General features: G+C 40.9%; 1 protein-coding gene across 3 annotated transcripts in view; it reads left to right on the plus strand.

Annotated features, from left to right (window-relative positions):
• The window catches only part of znf622 (zinc finger protein 622), a 35045-nt gene that overhangs the window by 8782 nt on the left and 8267 nt on the right, over window positions 1-17996 (plus strand). For all 3 annotated transcript variants that reach the window (XM_073023871.1, XM_073023872.1, XM_073023870.1), the window contains 4 exons: window positions 1387-2004; window positions 11031-11276; window positions 12100-12262; window positions 14248-14357. In XM_073023871.1, coding sequence (XP_072879972.1) covers window positions 1404-2004; window positions 11031-11276; window positions 12100-12262; window positions 14248-14357 — 1120 coding nt within the window. In that variant the 5' untranslated portion in view covers window positions 1387-1403. The remainder of the gene's footprint in view (window positions 1-1386; window positions 2005-11030; window positions 11277-12099; window positions 12263-14247; window positions 14358-17996) is intronic.

The raw sequence follows: 17996 nt of genomic DNA on the forward strand, positions 1-17996 counted from the left end.
TTATATATACATTTCTTATTCCAATTGGTAGTCTTTGTATTATGTATTGCAGTGTATTGTGCTACAAAACAACAAATTTCACGGTGTATACCAATGATATTAAATCTCATTTTGAGATGTTGACATTCAGCAACTTGAAACTGCTATCCCTTTCTACTGCTGATTCTTCAATGATGACTCGTGTGTGTTTCCTTGATTTCCCCTCCCTGAAGTCCACAATCAATTCCTTGGCCTTGCATTGAGTGTAAAGTTTTTGCTGTGACACCACTCTACCAACTGATCTATCTCACTCCTATCTCATAACTCCAACATCTATTTCCCTCAGAAGTTGTGTTTGATGGATTGGTACATCTTTTAGGACTGGGAGAATCATTTTTTGTTCAGTAAAGGTATTCAGATGCAGTCCAAGTCAGCTTAAAGGTTTGGTGAGTCATTTATAATTTGATCACTGCTGTGGTAGTTGCACACGTTACCTACATTGATCTTTTCCAACTAAATCAAGGCTATGAGTCTGTTCTTTCTGCTCCATTTTAACATTGGTCCAAATTAACCTTTCTCCAATTTGTGCCAATTTAGTGAATAATTAAATACAGGAATGTAAACTTACCTTATGCTCCAATATCTTCACTGTATGTCCTTCAGTAAATTTCATCAGAATTATTGTGTGACTGGTACATTGGATATTGGTTAAAAATTATAATACATTCTTGGGGCAGCTGTGTATTTGAATATGTGGCATTTCTGCCAAATGGCACCATACAGTATCTCATTCACCTTACCCTGTGCAGTGTACATGCATCATTATGTGAAAGGATCTTTAAAATCCAGCATGGACAATTTCATCAATTTGTTTTAATTAACAATTTTTGAAAAAGAGTCATGAATGAATTCCCCCCTCCATCCAAAATATCTTAAAACTTCAAGAATCTCCTCTTGCTGCTCCCCCATAGCTCCATTCCTCCGCCATCATTTGTTGCCCAACTGCTCCACACTCACTCCGAATCCTCCACAAATACCATCCTACTTCAGATTTAGCACCTCTGATCCATGAAAGATGCATGGATGGGAAATTGTGCATATGTAGTAAAATATTAGAAACTACTGCAGAATGCGTTTTTAAGCCCGTCGTTTGAGTATCAAAGGTTGAGGGCACTGAAAGGAATTGAACTGATCACTACTATGACAGAAACAAATGAGAAGTTCCATCAGTTTTTGTTAACAAATTCAGAATAAAACCCAATTTTGCAGACATTAAACTTTTATATAACAACCAAAAATAAGTATTTTTAAAGATCCTTCCAGATGTACAATAAATTTAAGTTCTTTGCTTAATATAGTGACAGAATGAGATTGATTCTTTTTTTGCTGGATTTTCTAATTTTTTAGCTATCTCTGTCAAAGCAATGTCTTCCTACACCTGCATGACATGCCGTGTGGCATTTGCTGATACTGAGGTTCAGAGATCACACTACAAAACCGACTGGCACAGGTATAACCTGAAGCGTAAAGTAGCAGACATGCCTCCCGTCACAGCTGAGAATTTCCAAGAACGTGTGCTGGCCCAGAGAGCAGCTGTGGAAGAACAGAACAAGGGAACGGCTACAGACTGCGTAACCTGTGACAAGAAATTTGCCACCTTCAATGCCTATGAAAATCATTTGAAATCAAAGAAACACCTTGATGCAGAAAAGAAGGCCGCCGGAATTGCAAATAAGGAGCTGGAAAGACTCAACACAAAAAATCTGGAAAAGGGGTTGAATGAAGAGAGAATAGATAAGGACACATTGAATAGAGCCATTCAACAGGCTGTGAAGGCCCAGCTTTCTCCTGCAGCAAAGAAGAGGACCATTGATCCAACAATTGGTGGTACTAATGTAGCAGTGAGTAAGAAAAGGCCTGACAAACCTCCTCGGTTACTTTGGTTGGAACAACAGGCCAAAAAAATGGGACAGGATGAATCCTCAGAAGAGGAGGAGGATGTGGTGATGGAGATTGAAGGGGATGGTGAGTAATATCAGATATTAGATCACAAAATGTTAATGAAGTTTTAGTCCTTTGGGGGTTGGTTTATGTAAGTGATGGTTTTGCCTTCAGCAATTTATCAGTTACTGAAGTGTGGCTGGTTAGCTGGTAAGTGTACAATACCATTTGGCATATATATGCTGAAATCTCATGACAAGATGCTTTCTATGCTGGCCATACATTCTTGTGTTTAAAATAAACCTTCAGACAATGAAGGTGTTCTCTCATAAGAGTAGCTATAGGCCCTTAATTGGCTTATCTGTCCTTTTTTTTAAGGAGTAAGCCCTTAGATGTTTTGCAGATTGTTTCTCTTTTCAGTTTTATCTGAGTGGTGGAAAATTGTTCAGATTGGGAGGATCCCTGACATGGATGTGGTGCTTTATAGGTGCTTTGAATATGCTCTTCTAAATTTCTTTTGACCTTCAATTTCTCTGGCCTCGACTAAGCTGGATACAGAGAATTTGGAGAGGTCATCACCTACTGTAATACAACCCTAAATAATATGTACATAAGATAAGTATTGGTTATGCTTTACCCCTGTCTCTTGCTAAAAATTGAAATGTTTTGCAGTCTCAGTAATTTTAAATCTTAAGCTATTACAATACACCTAACAAAGCTCATTTTCTAGTTGTATCATTTTTTTGTCTTCTAAAAAGGTGTACTTGCCTTACAACTGTACATTTTAACAAAATTGAATAGCCAAAAATTTGTTTGATTTCTTAACCAGATGGTTTGTTCATGGTTAGCTCATCTGTAATACGCTAAGCTGTGGTTGCTCCAAATCTACTAATAGATAAAAGTTGGTTCACAAACAAAAAAAAAATCTGCAGATACTAGAAATCAAGGTAGTCACACAAAATGCTGGAGGAACTCAGCAGGCCAGGCAGCATCTATGGGAGAGAGTAAACAGATAGCATTTCAGGCTGAGACCCTTTATTAGGACTAGAAAAAAGAGATGACAAGTCAGAGTACTAAAGTGGGGGGAAGGGAGGAAGAAGTACAAGGTAGTAGGTGATGGGTTGAATGATGAGGGGGGAGGGGTGAAGTAAAGAGCTGTGAACTTGATATGTGAAAGAGATACAGGTCTGGAGAAGGGGAAATCTGATAGAAGAGGACTGAGGGCCATGGAAGAAAGAAAACTGTGAGGAGCACCAGAGAGGAGATGATGGGCAGGTAAGGAGATAAGGTGAGAGAGGAAAATTGGGAATGGTTAAGGGGAAGCATTACTGGAAGTTGGAGAAACTGTTGTTTGTGCCATCAGTTTGGAGGATACCCAGATGGTGTATAAGGTGTTACTCCTATAACCTGAGTGTGGCCTCATTGTAGAGTAGGCCATGGTCTGACATGCTGGAATGGGAATTGGAATTAAAATGGTGACCACTGTAAAATCCTGTTTTTTTTTCTGGTGGATGGACCGCGAGTGCACGGCAAAGCAGTCTCCCAATCTACGTCAGGTCTCACCGGTATACTGGAGGGCACACCGGGAGCACAGGGTACAGTAGATGACCCCAACGGACTTACAGGTGAAGCCTCACCTGGAAAGACTGTTTGGGGCCCTGAATGGTAGTGAGGGAGGAGGTGTAGGGGCAGGTATAGCACTTGTTCCATTTGAAAGGATAAGTGCCAGGAGTGAGATCAGTGGGGAGGGATGAATGGACAAGGGAGTCGTGTAGGAAGCAGTCCCTGTGGAAAGCAGTAAGTTGGGTGGGGGGGGGGGGGAAGGGAAATATATACTTGGTGGTAGGATCCCATTGGAGATGGCGGAAGTTATGGAGAATTATGTGCTGGATGTGGAGGATGGTGGGGTGGTAGGTGAGGACAAAAGGTACCCTATTCCTGGTCGGGTGGCAGGAGCATGGAGTGAGGGCAGATGTGTGTAAAATGGAAGAGACGCAGTTGAGGGCAGGGCTGATGGTGGAGGAAGAGAAACCCCTTTGAAGAATAAGGACAACTCCTTAGTTCTGGAATGAAAAGCCTCGTCCTGGGAGCAGATGTGGCGGAGATGCAGGGACTGAGAAGGAAGAGGATGGCATTTTTACATGTAACAGGGTGGGAAAAGGTGTAGTCCAAGTAGCTGTGAGAGTCAGTGGGTTTACAATAGACATCATAGATAAGCTGTTTTCAGAGACGGAGACAGAGATATCGAGAACAGGGAGAGAAGTGTTTTGAAATGGACCAGATAAATTTGAGGGCAGGGTGGAAGTTGGAGGCAAAGTGGATGAAGTTGACAAGCTCTACATGGGTGCAGGAAGCATCACCAATGTAGTCGATGTAGGAAAAGTTGGGGAGTGATACCACTGTAGGCTTGGAACATAGACTGTTCCATGTAGCCACAAAAAGGCAGGCAGAGCTGGGGCCAATGAGAGGACCCATGGCTACACCTTTTGTGTAAAGGAAGTGGGAGGAGCCGAAGGAGAAATTATTGAGAGTGAGGACATTCTGCCAGACGGAGGAGAGTGGTGGTGGAGGGGAACTGGTTGGGCCTGCTGTCCAGAAAGAAAGAGCTTTGAGGCCTTCCTGGTGGGGGATGGAGGTGTTTAGGGACTGGACATCCATAGTGAAAGTAAGATGCTCAGGGCAAGGAAACTGAAATCACTGAAAAGATCAAGAGTGTGTGAAGTGTCACAGATGTAGGTAGGAAGGGACTGAACTGGGCGGGAGGGAATAAAACTGAATTGAGGTATGCAGATAGGAGTTCAGTGGGGCAGGAACAAGCAGAAACAATGAGCCTACCTGGACAGGCAGGTTTGTGGATCTTGGGTAGGAGGTAGAAATGGGAGGTGTGGGGTGAGGGAACTATGAGGCTGGTAGCAGTGGATGGGAGATTCCCAGAGTTAATAAGGTCAGTGATGATGTGGGAGACAATGGTCTGGTGTTTCTTACCTCCTCTTATCTGTTCGAGGGGTAGGTAAGAGGAGGTATCTGACAGTTGTCACTGGGCCTTAGCAAGGTAGAAACATAGAAAACCTACAGCACAATACAGGCCCTTCGACCCACAAGGTTGTGCCAAACATGTTGCTACCTTAGAAATTACTAGGCTTGCCTATAGCCCTCTATTTTTCTAAGCTCCATGTACCTATCCAAAAGTTTCTTAAAAGACCCTATCATATCTGCCTCCACCACCATTGCCGGCAGCCCATTCCACGCACTCGCCACTCTCTGAGTAAAAAACTTATCCCTGACATCTCCTCTGTACCTACTCCCCAGCACCTTAAACCTTTGTCCTCTTGTGGCAACCATTTCAGCCCTCGGAAAAAGCCTCTGACTATCCACACGATCAGTGCCTTTCATCATCTTATACACCTCTATCAGGTCTCCTGCATCCTCCGTCATCCGCAAACTTGGAAATGCTGCATTTAATTCCCTCATCTAAATCATTAACATATATTGTAAACAACTGGGGTCCCAGCACTGAGCCTTGCGGTACCCCACTAGTCACTGCCTGCCATTCTGAAAAGGTCCCGTTTACTCCCACTCTTTGCTTCCTGTCTGCCAACCAATTCTCTATCCACATCAATACTATACCCCCAATACTGTGTGCTTTAAGTTTGCACACTAATCTCCTGTGTGGGACCTTGTCAAAAGCCTTTTGAAAATCTAAATATACCACATCCACTGGCTTCCCCTATCCACTCTACTAGTTACATCTTCAAAAAATTCTATAAGATTCGTCAGACATGATTTTCCTTTTACAAATCCATGCTGACTTTGTCCGATGATTTCACCGCTTTCCAAATGTGCTGTTATCACATCTTTGATAACCGACTCTAGCATTTTCCCCACCACCGATGTCAGACTAACCAGTCTATAATTCCCCAGTTTTTCTCTCCCTCCTTTTTTAAAAAATGGGGTTACATTAGCCACCCTCCAATCCTCAGGAACTAATCCAGAATCTAAGGAGTTTTGAAAAATTATCACTAATGCATCCACTATTTCTTGGGCTACTTCCTTAAGCACTCTGGGTTGCAGACCATCTGGCCCTGGGGATTTATCTGCCTTTAATTCCTTCAATTTACCTAACACCACTTCCCTACTAATATGTATTTCCCTCAGTTCCTCCATCTCACTAGACCCTCGGTCCCCTACTATTTCCAGAAGATTATTTGTGTCCTCCTTAGTGAAGACAGAACCAAAGTAGTTATTCAATTGGTCTGCCATGTCCTTGTTCCCCATGATCAATTCACCTGTTTCTGACTGTAAGGGACCTACATTTGTCTTAACCAATCTTTTTTCTTTTCACATATCTATAAAAGCTTTTACAGTCAATTTTTATGTTCCCTGCCAGCTTTCTCTCATAATCTTTTTTCCCTTTCCTAATTAAGCCCTTTGTCCTCCTCTGCTGGTCTCTGAATTTCTCCCAGTCCTCAGTTGTGCCGCTTTTTTTTGCTAATTTATATGTTTCTTCTTTGGACTTGATACTATCCCTAATTTCCCTTGTCAGCCATGGGTGCACTACCTTCCCTGGTTTATTCTTTTGCCAAACTGGGATGAACAATTGTTTTAGTTCATCCATGCGATCTTTAAATGCTTGCCATTGCATATCCACCGTCAACCCTTTAAGTATAATTTGCCAGTCTATCTTAGCTAATTCACGTCTCATACCTTCGAAGTTACCCTTCTTTAAGTTCAGAACCTTTGTTTCTGAATTAAATATGTCACTCTTCATCTTAATGAAGAATTCCACCATGTTATGTCACTCTTACCCAAGGGGCCTCGTACGACAAGATTGCTAACTAACCCTTCCTCATTGCTCAATACCCAATCTAGAATGATCTGCTCTCTAGTTGATATCATAGGGTCTTTTAGGGGACTCCTGGATTGGTACATGGAACTTAGAAAAATAGAGGGCTATGGATAACCTTACGTAATTTCTAAGTAAGTACGTGTTTGGCATAGCATTGTGGGCTGAAGGGCCTGTATTGTGCTGTAGGTTTTCTATGTTTCTGAGTCAATAGGAGGGGAAGTCTCCTTATCCTTGTCAGCCGTCACTGAGTGTGATCATATTCCTAGGAAAAGGATGAAATCAGAACCCCTAAAGCTGCACGTGGTCATTTACATCTTAGGACATAGCTGACAAGATTCCCCCACAGGATCACAAGAAGCTGTAGAAAATTGTGAACTCAATCATCTCCAGCATGGGTACAAGTCTCTGTAGCATCTAGGACATCTTCAAAGAGTGATGCCTCAAAAAAGGCGGCATCCATCATGAAGGACTCCCATCACCCAGGACATGCTCTTTTCTCATTGGTACCATTAGGGAGCAGGTAGAGGAACCTGAAGGCATACACTCACTGATTCAGGAACAGCTTCTTCCCCTCTGCCATTAGATTTCTGAATGGACATTGAACCCATGAACACTTCTACCTAACTACATTTTTTGCACTAATTTCTTAATTTAACGATATGTACCATCTGTGCACATAAGGTACGTGAACTCTGCAAAAGTGCACCTTATGCCCAATGACTGGACCTGAGTTGGGTCATAATGGGTAAAGTCTGTCTCAGTGGTGCTCGTCAGCACATTTAAGACTAATGTCCTGGAGAACAGACATACAAAGTCATTTCAGACCCTGTGAGGTAGAATCTATATGAAAGGGAAGATTGTAGGTAAACAAACCAAGCTCTCTGGCATACTTACCTCTGCTCAACCAGATTTAGGCAACCTGGTCTTCTATTGCTTGGAAGATGATTATAAACTGGCAGCTTCCATTGAAGGTGAGGTCTTCTTTTGAATCATGACAAAGAGTTTAGCAAAGACGTGTTAAATAGTTAGGTAGCTCCCTTTCTTTTCTGCTCTCCACGACAACTCCTACAAAAGCAACATTGAGCAGGCCCTCAGTTGACTCGGGTCCCTCAGTCACACATTAAAAAGGAAACCAGAAATGAAAGATCATTACATGAAGAGACTCTGCAGGAACAATTATGCTGAGCTAACACCCCCACCAGATTCCAACAAAAAAAAACAGGTTATTTGCCCAATTTTGGTGTTTATCAGCTACCTAAACCTGCACAAGTATGAATTGTCTGATTCCAGTGCTCATTTCAAAGGTGTATCACTGAACAATGTGCTCTTGCAGGGTCCAGAGCTATTAACAGTCTGCTTAGGTTCCTCATGCACTCAAAACTAAGTCTGTTGCAGTGATGGCAGACATTGAACTAATGTTTCACAGCTTCCTAGTGAGAGAGGATCATCAAGACTACCTCAGATTCTTGCAGTTTCATGATACCAGCTGGACAATGAGATTCTGGAGTACTGCATGAATTCATGCATTTGGTAACTGTCCCTCACCATCTGTGGCACTCTTTGACCTTAAGAGGACAGCTATTGAGGGAGAGAAGGAATTCGGGACTGAAGCGCTGAGGTACACAGGCATTTCTATGATGATGGTCTTAATTATTTTCTAGTGTTGAAGAAGCAGTCAACTTGCTGAAAGCAGCGCAAGACATGTCGGTGCAGTTGAATCTCAGACTACGTAAGGTCATATCCAATAGTGCTGAGGTCATACAGCATTTCCCATCTGAAAATTTGGCATAAGGTCTACAGAATGTTGATCTTAGGACCTCCCTTGTATGCAGCACAGTCTGGGCCTTGGAGAGGAACTCATTACCAACACCCTTATTTTCCAGATCCCTGGTACTGAAAGAGCCTATTTGTCCCTCTTGGATTTGCTGCTCCAGTCAGAATCCAGGGATGCTTCACATTGACAGAGCATCCATGCTTCTGCATGGGATGTCCCTCTCCCTAAAGAACCAAAGGAGATTCTGTGTTCATCGTAAGATCCAATGTATTAGATGGTCAACCTAGAAGAGCCAATGGAACTATGTTCACACTGTTATATATGCCACAAGTGGGTTCCAAGCAAATCAGCTCACCCTCTCCTCATGGTTAATTGGCCCAGCACTTCTTGCTGATCCCCACGGGGAATGTTATCAAGGCTGGTATTTTCGAAGTGAGAAGAGTTAAAAGACTGTGCAGTAAGACTATTTCAAGACCAGTTTCTGAGATGATCCTTCCTTTACCAAAGACTAAATGAAATGATTATTTTACTTCTAGTTTCAGTAGTTTGAGATGCCATGGATGCCAGGTGGGGAGTGTTCTGGCTTCTAGAAGCTCTTTTTTATAATTTTCTTTGTGGGTTAATTTTGATTCAATTTAAAGCATATTGTTTCTTTTGCAGGGTAGGGCACTCCTCCAACTCACACCTCCAAACTCATCTCATTGATTGGAACACCTGACTCCAAACAGCTTTTGTAGAAGGCATTACCCCAGAGGTTCACATACTTTCTTGAAACTAGGCTGTGACTGTTTAAACGGTGTACTCAGTGTTGATGAGAAGAAGCACAATTGTTTGTGTGTTGTAATTTAATCAGATCTTTTCTGGCACCTCTCTGTATACATGTCCTTGATGGCAGGTGGGCTAGTGCTGGTGATGCATTTTAGAGTTTTGACTACTTGTTGCAAGCAGGAGTGAAATTTTCATACCATGCAGTTTCTTAGGAGGCTCTCTACTGTGCACCTGTAGAATTATGTGAATAGATAGATAGATACTTTATTCATCCCCATGGGGAAATTCAACTTTTTTCCAATGTCCCATACACTTGTTGTAGCAAAACTAATTACATACAATACTTAACTCAGTAAAAAATATGATATGCATCTAAATCACTATCTCAAAAAGCATTAATAATAGCTTTTAAAAAGTTCTTAAGTCCTGGCGGTTGAATTGTAAAGCCTAATGGCATTGGGGAGTATTGACCTCTTCATCCTGTCTGAGGAGCATTGCATCGATAGTAACCTGTCGCTGAAACTGCTTCTCTGTCTCTGGATGGTGCTATGTAGAGGATGTTCAGAGTTTTCCATAATTGACCGTAGCCTACTCAGCGCCCTTCGCTCAGCTACCGATGTTAAACTCTCCAGTACTTTGCCCACGACAGAGCCCGCCTTCCTTACCAGCTTATTAAGACGTGAGGCGTCCCTCTTCTTAATGCTTCCTCTTATGCATTCTTATGCATAGTCTGGCTCCCTTCAGCCTTTTCAGAAAGTTGAGGGGGTGGTGTGCTTCCTTGATTGTGTAGGATGTGTTCTGGGACCATGAGAGATTGTGCGAGATGTGCACTCCCAGGAGTCTGAAACTGCTTGCAGGTTTCCACTGCTGTGCCATCGATGTAAAGAGGAGGTTGTGTGGTGTGAGTTCTCCTGAAATTGATAACCATATCCTTTGTTGACATTGAGAAAGAGTTTATTTGCCTGGCTCCAGGACTCAACAATGTGGTCCCTCGGGTGTTTGGCATGCAGTCATTTGTGTGCAGAGTGTACAGCAATGGGCTCAGTGGGGCACCCATGTTGAGGATGATGGGGAGGGAAGAGCAGTTGTACATCCTGACTATCTGAGGTCTGTTCATTAGGAAGTCCAACACCTAGTTGCACAGTGGTGTATTTAGACAGTGGAGTACAAGCTTGTTCACCAAGGTTTGTGTTGAATGTCAAACTGAAATCCAGAAACAGCAATATGACATAAGTGTCCTTGTTTTCCAGGTATGTTAGGGCCAAGTGCATGACAGATGCTATGGTATCTGTAGTAGAGGAGTTCTGTCAGTAAGCATATTGGTGAGTGCCCATTGTAACAGGAATGGAGTTTTTGATATGTGCCATTACTAGCCATTCAAAGCACTTTATTATGATTGGTGTCAGTGCCACTGAGTGTAGTCATTTAGTTCTGAAGGTGTAGAGTTCTTTGGTACAGGGATGATGGTGGTTAATTTGAAGCCTGTGGGGGACAGCAGCCTAGATGAGTGATGTGTACTTATCCAAAGCAGAACCACATGAGCCTCATGTCAAACCACTTAGATTCTGAATAATCAGATTGGTGATGTTTTATTGTATTTAGATTTTTGTATTTGGTGCTTATACTAACACTTTGAGTTCTAGCATTTAATCTATAAATACTTTATGTTTCTATGGCAAATCAGTTGCTGTAATTAACTTTGCTTTTCACTCTTTCCATTAGGTGATTGGGAGGATATAGACTCTGCTGATGAGGTAGAAGATGAATTAGAAGAAAATGAGAGCGAAGTTGATAAAGGGTTGAGGGTAGACTCTCCACCTGCTGCCTTTCCGATCACAGACTGCTTATTCTGCTCTCACCATTCACGAACTCTGTTAAAGAATGTGAATCATATGACAAAATCCCATGGTTTCTTTATCCCCGATATTGAATATTTAGTGGATCTAAGGGGGCTGATAAAATACTTGGGTAAGTACCACAGAGTTCCAAGTTATGGTAAATTCAAGAGCTTCTATACACAGCCAAACCGTGTTACAGCAATTTGGACAACAAAACTTTGCCATTACAGAATTCACAAATCTCTACCAAAGATCTGAGATTAAAAAAAAGATCCATTCTCTTGGAATTTGTATGTCAACTTTTTTTTAGCTCCAATATAAGCATAAATATTATGGCTTGTGTAATGGAAAATCACAATATGCATGATTTTCTGGGAACATAAATCCCCTCCTCATCCTGTTATGTATGGGTCATCTACATTAAAGCAGTTAACAATTGAGGTAAATTATTTTGGATGTTATTACTGTCAAACACTAGGATTGGATACTTATGCAAAATTATATATTTTGGAGAGGAAGTTTATTGTTTTGAAGTTACTTTATATCACATATTGATAGATAGATAGATAGATAGATACTTTATTCATCCCCATGGGGAAATTCAACATTTTTTCCAATGTCCCATACACTTGTTGTAGCAAAAACTCCTTACATACAATACTTAACTCAGTAATAATATGATATGCATCTAAATCACTAACTCAAAAAGCATTAATAATAGCTTTAAAAAAAAAAAGTTCTTAAGTCCTGGCAGTTGAATTGTAAAGCCTAATGGCATTGGGGAGTATTGACCTCTTCATCCTGTCTGAGGAGCATTGCATCGACAGTAACCTGTCGCTGAAACTGCTTCTCTGTCTCTGGAAGCTATTTGAGATCCGGTGGGCTTTGGGGTGGGATACATACTGTGCTGACTAGCTGAATACTGGTAATGCATGCATGCATCTTTGTTTTAGGAGAAAAAGTTGCTGTAGGAAATATCTGCCTGTGGTGCAATGAGAAGGGACGGTCTTTTTACTCACTCGAAGCTGTCCAGGCTCACATGGTTGACAGCAGTCACTGTAAACTGTTCACAGATGGTGATGCTGCTATTGAATTTGCAGACTTCTATGATTTCAGGTACTTACACATTTTGGGCTTTAGAAAGTGTTTGATATTTGCATACAATTATGTTTTGTCAGAAAATTGTGCTGTCTTTCGCAGAAGCCAAGATACTATTAGTTTTTTAGGAGGAGTAATGTGTGGTCATGCTGTCTAAATCATAATATCCCTCAGTATCCAGGTGAAGCTTTCAGTTACGTTGCTTTTAACATTTGTTTACTAGGAGAGGAAAATACACCTGGATTGCTTATTACTTATTTACATACTTACAGCTTTTGCATCTCCATTCACTGTAATAGCCCTGTAGTTTAATTTTTAAACTGTGTACTTCTAGTTGCTTTTTGCCCACTTCTCCACCCCCCTCCCCCATGTCTTCAGCATCTTCCATTCTTGTAATTTCCTTATAACTATGACTTTGGTCTTGCAAGCCAGAACCAGTTTTGAGAATATCTGCTGCATTTTCAGCTTGACCACAACTACTATTGAAATCTCTTAAAATCCATCCTGTAGTGTAACTTATCACCAAGCTTCTTTTCCTTAAGCTTACACTTATCCTAAACTTCTCCTTTGTCCTCAGCACTTTGACCCCCTAGTCTGAGAGAATCTTCTGAGGTAATTTTTCCATTACTATTAATTTCCTTTATTATCCCTCATTATTTCAACAGTGAATAAACACTTGTTCACCCTCATGAATTCCAACTCACTGATTTTCTTTACAAATTTAATGAGCTGTACCATCTTCTTCCATGACTCCTTTTCTGTGAAACCTTTGATCCACTGCTTCCATTCCTAATTTCCAAAATGGCTGACATAAAAATGGCAGGTTCTTCATGGGTATTGACCATCCCTGCTTCCCAAGAAATGGGACTGAATGAAGCCAGGTTTAATATTCAGAGGGCTGATATCACTGTTCTCTTCAGTCAGCTTGTTCAGTACCACACATGATATTTTCCACCTAGAGGAACTTGTCCAGTGTTTCTTTTTAGAATGTTATCACCTGTCTTCACTCTCTTCTCTTTCTGTCCTGAAAATTTCAGCTCAGACATTCTATAACATTGAAATTGCAAGAGATCTGTGACTATGACCTGTGTGCTTTATCTCTTCTGCTCTGTATTCAGATATTGTGGTGGTTGGTTACACCAGGCGGAATCTTGCCAACAATGGGGACAGATTAGACAGGAACTGCTACTGTTCAGCTGTTCAAAATTAATTATGTCCTGGACTTGCGTGTACACACCATGAGTCCTCAATTAACTGAGTGCAGTTCTATCACAACTCTCCATTGCTGAACTTGGTCTTGTTAACACAGACTCCAAATGGCTTTGATTTCATCGGACATTCTAGGCCTGCAGATGAGGTGACAAAAAGGGATTTGTTACTCTTAACAATCATACTTCAGTTTATTCTTTTAATTATCCCTAATTGCCTTTGTTTTGTTAAGGTTTCTAATAAATTATATAGAGTAACAGACAGAAGTGCTGGAGGAACTCAGCAGATCAGGCAGCATGTATGGATTGCAATAAAGAATTGATGTTACAGTCCGAGACCCTTCATCAGGATTAAATTATTCATTAATTTTTGATGGATGTTAAATGTGTCTGAATATTAAAGATGTTTTAAAAGGTAGTTGAAATCCATGAGGCTTCTACAAAAGGCAGAGTTTCACCTCCAGGTTTGTCGTCTATCAAAGACTGTCAGACGTTCTAGTCATGCCTGACACCTCGTCGGTGTCGGAAGTGCTAAGTTTGGAAAGCTATTTCTGTGATTAAGGAACAGTACTCGGGCCATCATCTTCACTTAGAAATATCTTTCAGATATAAAATTAGGAAGTACTGTACACAGATGGCAGTAGAAGTTTTGAGCAACCTTCATAATGGTGTTTGACACTTTGTCAATGATTAAGGGAGAAGGGAGTTAAGTCACATCAGCAATAATATCATTAAATGATGAACATGCTCATGAGTGTATATTCCTGGTCCTTAAAAATTGTTTTTTTTGTGTAGTGAAAGTTATCCTGATCAGAATGGAGATGATGTTGCAATGAAAACTTCAGAGGTACCTTGCAGGAATCTGGAATATAATGAAGAAACAATGGAGCTTGTGCTTCCTTCTGGTTGGTACAAAGTCATGAATCATTTTTTTACCAAGCATTTGTTTATACAGTGGCATGCAGAAGTTTAGGCACCTCTGTCAAAATTTCTGTTACTGTGAATAGCTAAGAGAGTAAAAATTGATCTGATTTCCAAAAGGCATAAAGTTAAACATGACACCTTTCTTTAATATTTTAAGCAAGAATACTTTATTTCCATCTTTTACCATTTCAAAATACCAAAAAAGGAAAAGGGCCCAAAGCAAAAGTTTGGGCACCTTGCATGGTCAGTACTTAGTAATACCCCCTTTGGCAAGTATTACAGCTTGTAAACGCTTTCTGTAGCCAGCTAAGAGTCTTTCAAATCTTGTTTGGGGGAATTTTCATCCATTCTTCCTTGCAAAAGGCGTCTAGTTCTGTGAGATTCTTGGGCCGTCTTGCATGCACTGCTCTTTTGAGGTCTATCCGCAGATTTTTGATGATGTTTAGGTCCAGGGACTGTGAGGGCCATGGCAGAACCTTCTTGCACTTCTTGAGGTAGTCCATTGTGGATTTTGAGGTGTGTTTAGGATCATTATCCTGTTGTAGAAGCCATCCTCTATTCATCTTCAGCTTTTTTACAGATGGTGTGATGTTTGCTTCCAGACTTTGCTGATATTTAATAGAATTCATTCTTCCCTCTACCAGTGAAATGTTCCCCGTACCACTGGCTGCAGCAGCATGATCGATCTACCCCCGTGCTTAGCAGTTGGAGAGGTGTTCTTTTCATGAAATTCTGCACCCTTTTTTCTCCAAACATACCTTTGCTCATTGAGTCCCAAGTCCAAAGTTCTATTTTAACTTCATAGTTCACAGGACTTGTTTCCAATATGCATCAGGCTTGTTTAGATGTTGCTTTGCAAACTTCTGATGCTGAATTTTGTGGTAAGGACGCAGGAAAGGTTTTCTTCTGATGATTCTTCCATGAAGGTCATATTTGTGCAGGTGTTGCTGCACAGTAGAACAGTGCACCACCACTCCAGAGTCTGCTAAACCTTCCTGAAGGTCTTTTGCAGTCAAATGGGGCTTTTGATTTGTCTTTCCAGCAATCCTACGAGTAGTTCTCTTGAAAGGTTTTTCTTGGTCTTCCAGACCTCAACTTGACCTCCACTATTCCTGTTAACTGCTGTTTCTTAATTACATTATGAACTGAGGAAATGGCTTCCTGAAGACCTTTTGCCATCTTCTTATAGCCTTCTCCTGCTTTGTGGGCATCATTTATTTTAATTTTCAGAGTGCTAGGCAGCTGCTTAGAGCAGCCCTTGCTGCTGATTGTTGGGACAAGGTTTGAGGAGTCAGGGTATTTATAAAGCTTTGAAATTTGCATCACCTGGCCTTTCCTAATGATGACTGTGAACAAGCCATAGCCCTAACAAGCTGATTAAGTTCTGAGACCTTGGTAAAAGTTATCTGAGAGTTCAAATCTCTTGGGATACCCAAACTTTTGCATGGTGCTCCTTTCCTTTTTTTTTTACACACTCTAAAATTGTACAAAACAAAAATAATACACTAATCTTAAAGTGTTGAAAAGAATGTTTCATCTTTAACTTCATGACTTTTGGAGATCAGTTCATCTTCTACTCACTTAACTACAGGTATGCGTCGCTTAACGTCCATGATATGTTCTATGAAATCGGACGTTATGTGATTTGGACATTGTGCGAACACCATACTATATACTTAGTAAACCTATATGGAGTGCTGTAGTGTACCTGTATTGACTAAATCCATGTCATTAGCAATTTATCCATATCCGATATAGGTAAACTTTCGCATTTCGTGAGCCTTGTAGTTTTCAGTGAAGCTGATCCTTTAACAGCTTCAAGAATTTCTTCTTTGTTTTTCAGGATTGTTGTGATTGTCGAGTGCGACATGCCTAAATCCCGAGCAATAGCATTCACTGGTTTTCCACATTCATATTGTTTAATAACCTTTTGTTTCACTTTGAAATCAATACTTTTCCTTTGCCTCTTGCTGCTACTGTCACTAGGAGTGGTTTTGCTTTGTTTGGAAGCCACGATGCACTTTACGGTAATATTTTCGAAAGAAAGTTAAACAGATAACACTATGGTGCTCGGGAAACGCATGATACACAAGATTGGTTATGTCCGCTATGTCACGTTCTCCAATCAGGGCTACGGACGTATATGCAACCGGATGTTGTCCGAATGGACATTAAGCGGCGCACACCTGTATTCCCAGTAACAGAAATTTTGACCAGGGGTGCCCAAACTTTTGCATACCACTATGTATTAGGCCATGTAAGTCCATCTTTAAGTGAATAAAATTGAAAGGTTTAGGGACACCACCTCAATAGATAATACTACATTGCATAAATTGTTATGAACAAAATTCCACTATTTGTAGGAAAAGCTAGAGATTCCTCCCAGATCTGAGTGGCATTTCTCAGGTACCGTGAACCTAAGAAATGCAGGCAGGCATAGGCCATATATGATGGCTTCATTAATAGGATCATGATTAATCATGTCCTTGGCTCCACTTCCCTGCTTTCTCCCCATGAAGTTCAATTCTCCTATGAACAATTCCTGAAATTGTTTTCTAGTTGTAGAATCCCCAAAGGGGTCAATATCTCAATATCTATCCTTTCAATCCCCCAATAGTTTTAATTTTGACACATTTAATTTAAAAACAAAATAAACCTTGTGTGAAACCTACTGTGGCATTTGTATTCCATTTTCAGTGTGTGTAAAAGTTCAATGTAGATGCATCTATGGATTCTGGTTTCTTGAGCTTTGATTAAAACATGGTTTAACATGGCACTGGTGATGGCCAGTGACTACCTATTAATGGCAAAAAACAAAACAAAATTACTAAGTACCTCATTAATAACGCTTAACAATCAATGCTAACAATGGAGAGGCACAGGCAAAAAATGGTCGAGGCAAGCTAAGGCGGAGGTGGGGTCGAAGCAGAGTCAAGACAACTTCGTGGTATCTCCCAAGAGCGAGGAAAGTCCCAATGTCTGATTGATTTAAGTGCCAAGCTGAATTGGAAAGGATGTGTACAGGCTGCATCTTGGTGGTGGGGTTCAGGTCCCAGAGCAGTCCAAGAGTGAGGAGCGACCCGATGTTTGGATAATTTAAGTGCCAGGCAAAATTGAAAAGGTCAGGGTGCTGGGACCAAAGGCAAGGGCCTTGTTCCCTGCTCTGTGATATTTACTCAGCTCTGCACAGAACTGAGGCTGTGGCCTACTCCAGATGCAGAGATGCCTGGCTTCATGTCTTTTTGTAAAACTTCAGTTTTGATGCTATTTGCTTACTTTTATTGTTTGCATGATTTGTTTTATTTTCTCTCTCTGAGGATTGGCTTCTTTTAAAAAAAAAAGGGTTCTTTTGAGGTTCCTTCATTATTGTGGCTGTCTGTAACGAGGAGTCTCAAGGTTGTAGAATATATACATATTTTGATAAATGCACTTTTAACTTTTAAAATGTTCAAGAAACTCTGGGTCAGACAGCATCTTCGGAGGGAAATAGACAGTCATTCCTCTTGACCCAAAATGTTGATTGTCCACTTTCACAGATTGTCACAGAAGCTGCCTGGCCAGCTAAGTTCCTCCAGTATTTTTTGAGTTGTTCCATATTTCCAGAATCTGCAGTCTCTCCA

Source organism: Hemitrygon akajei, chromosome 20 (genome assembly GCF_048418815.1).
Source record: "Hemitrygon akajei chromosome 20, sHemAka1.3, whole genome shotgun sequence".
NCBI classification, from domain to species: domain Eukaryota; kingdom Metazoa; phylum Chordata; class Chondrichthyes; order Myliobatiformes; family Dasyatidae; genus Hemitrygon; species Hemitrygon akajei.